Source organism: Dipteris shenzhenensis, chromosome 31 (assembly GCF_047967505.1).
Source record: "Dipteris shenzhenensis isolate YYH24624 ecotype China chromosome 31, Dip_SZ_1.0, whole genome shotgun sequence".
In the NCBI taxonomy this organism is placed as follows: Eukaryota; Viridiplantae; Streptophyta; class Polypodiopsida; order Gleicheniales; family Dipteridaceae; genus Dipteris; species Dipteris shenzhenensis.
The window spans coordinates 5,398,635-5,401,150 of record NC_141626.1 but is presented as its reverse complement, the minus strand read 5'-3'; the positions used below and the strand labels follow the sequence as shown (position 1 = coordinate 5,401,150).

The 2,516-nt window shown below is 43.5% G+C and overlaps 1 protein-coding gene across 1 annotated transcript; it reads right to left on the bottom strand.

The window, feature by feature from the left end:
- Positions 1–489: 489 nt before the first annotated feature.
- LOC147880943 (uncharacterized) lies at positions 490–2,185 on the bottom strand. The gene is made up of 5 exons (XM_087402182.1): positions 1,958–2,185; positions 1,746–1,779; positions 1,252–1,634; positions 1,062–1,151; positions 490–972 (listed from the first exon to the last, which is right to left on the bottom strand). The coding sequence occupies exons 1-5, from the start codon at positions 2,183–2,185 to the stop codon at positions 556–558; spliced, it is 1,152 nt and encodes a 383-aa protein (XP_087258308.1). The 3' UTR covers positions 490–555.
- Between the last annotated feature and the right edge of the window lie 331 nt (positions 2,186–2,516).

The window sequence follows — 2,516 nt, the reverse complement described above, 5'->3', positions numbered from 1 at the left end:
GGAGAAGAGTGGCCTTATAATTCAAAGGTGGATGTAGAAACAATATATTGCTGTATAATTATTCACTCGTTTAAAAACATCAAACATGTAGAAACATATTCCTTGAAGATAAGATTCCACATTGCTCTAGAAAGGGAGGCCAAGTGTGAGATCTTGTTTAAAAGTACCCTATGCCAAGCTATTCCCTTTCATAAGAGACTTATGAGCTTCATACTTATTCTTGGGCAATGCATCTTCTAGGTTTCTAACCCTCATACTAGCTTTACTTCCAAGAAAGACCCCTCACTTTCCCCATCCCCAATACTAATCAAAGCATACGAGAAAGCTAAAACAAAGTCTTATGCTTAATCTGATATATAAGATCCATCATTTTGCTTAATCCACAAGCTTCACGTGGTGTAGATAAGGGCAAAGGAAAGTTCCCACGTCTGTTCACAGCAGACACATACACAGTCGAATTGAATCTATAAAGAGAAAATGCTTGTGGCATGGCGTCTTTGGGATAAGATCACATCTTTCAGGGGCTTCTAAAGATGCATTGAATCTATGCCAACATCAGGTCGGAGGTAACGACTGGTTTTCCGAGTTCATAGACAAGCCGAACCACAACATGATGAAAAGGAAGAACGTTGGAACAAAGAAGCTGACAGCAAGGAGAGTTTGTCTTGAAATCTGTTGAAATGAACCAGCTTGTGTGCTTTGCTCTGAACATGAAGAAACCTTTGCAGGAAGATCCTTGGCAAGTGCGGTGAATGCAGCGTCAATGACTCCAGCAGCCTCCACAGGTAATTCTGAGGCCCGCAATGCTTCATCTCGTGCAGCCTCAAGGACGGCAGCTGCTGCCTTTAGGTCACATGCTCTTAGAGCTGCGCCAAGTTGAGACAAGTATGGTGCTTCTTGGCCAGGCCTGATCAAGGTGCAATCTTCCATGGGCAAGCTTTCCGTGCAGCCGGCCTCGAGGACATGTTCGGCCTGCAAAAAGAAGCTTGCACACTCTCAATTTCCCGGCACTAGAGGCTCAGTGACGATCGTTATACTTGAAAAGCCGTAAAAGATTTTACCTTGGAAAACAAGAAACCTTCTTGCTCGCTGTTAAGATGCTCTGCGAAAATGAAGTCGAGCTCATCCTGCTTCATCTCCAAGTCCTCCTCCTTTCGGAATTATTTCGTACTTATTAGATTACACTAACCAGACGCAAACGTACATTTTTCCGAATCTGGCTTTAAAAACACAGAATGCACTGAAACAAACCTCCTTGCATCCTGAAAAGGCAGCTGTATTTGAAGAATTTGAAGTTTGCTCACTGTAAACGACAGTCTTCGTATCTTCCGTTGTGACAGGATTGCTTGAATTTTCCTTCGGTGAAGCGTTTGCCTTTCCCAACAAGACATCGTCTCCGTAATCTGGTTGAAGCGCAGATGTTTCTTCCATCCCTGCGTTTCCAGCATCATTGTTGGCATTGTGACTTTCCTTCTCCGCAACCACAATTATGTTATTGCCTCCATCCGCCGCGATGGAACATCCAAAAGCTGACGATAACTGGGCTATCTGCTGCAAATTTCCAAGATCGCCACAGCGCGGTTCGCGCAAAAGCATCAACAGACAAGTAGAAAGCAGAAATAGGAGCTCGGAAACTGGAAATGAACATTCAGATAGACACGAAAGCGGTCACAAGCTGAAACCTGGCGTAGGCATCAATTACGGGAAAATCTATCTAGGAACCAAACACGGAATTTCCGTCTTACTTCCGCGTTTCTGAAACCTGCTATAGGGACGCAGCTGCTTCAGCATGCAAATAACACATAGGTAAAAAAATGGGAGCCTTGACAACCTTTTCTGTGCTATAGGCACGCAAACAAAGCATGCAAGATAATGTAAGCAGGGGCTAGGTTTCCGCGAGGCTTATAAAAAAGACAGACGATCATCGATTTTGAGTTTAAAGCGAATTCCATCTTACTTTTTCGTTTTGTGATGGCTCCAGACCGCTATTGCTATTGGCATCGTGCAAGGGAGGCAGATTGTGCGTAGAAGCTTTAGGCGCGGAAGAAACGCGAGGAGCCTTTGCTGGAGGAGCTGATTCGGGAGCCATTTTTTTGGATGAAGCATGGCGGCTGCTGCTGCTGCTGCTGCGATGGGAAGACGTTCGGGAAGATGATGATGCATCAGGCCGGGTCTCGAAAGCCATGTTTGCTGCTGGTTTTGCTGAGGGCATTGAGTTGGTGCAATAGGTAGTACCCTCATTGAGTTGGTGCAATAGGCAGTAGGGAACTAGGGTGCGGTAGGCCACCTAAGGTGAAAGAGACCAATGTGGAAAATATTGATTCTAGATTAACCATTAAGTGTAGAATAAATGAAAACTGTAAATTGGAATTTGAAATTCTATATTTACTAAAATTTGATGTAATTTCATGTATACGAGTGTGTAGACAAATTAAAACTATGAATAATGAAGAAGAAGAACAATGATACGAATTGTATTCTGAATGTTTGGAAATGAAGTGAGACAAATAACATTG

Excerpts from the sequence above, each read along its gene's own strand:
- LOC147880943 (XM_087402182.1), bottom strand. The coding sequence starts at position 2,185 with ATGGCTTTCGAGACCCGGCCTGATGCATCATCATCTTCCCGAACGTCT. Across the intron at positions 1,635-1,745 it reads CAGGTTTCAGAAACGCGGAA|TTTCCGAGCTCCTATTTCTG; the intron begins GTAAGACGGAAA and ends GTTCATTTCCAG. Across the intron at positions 973-1,061 it reads AAGGTTTCTTGTTTTCCAAG|GCCGAACATGTCCTCGAGGC; the intron begins GTAAAATCTTTT and ends TTCTTTTTGCAG.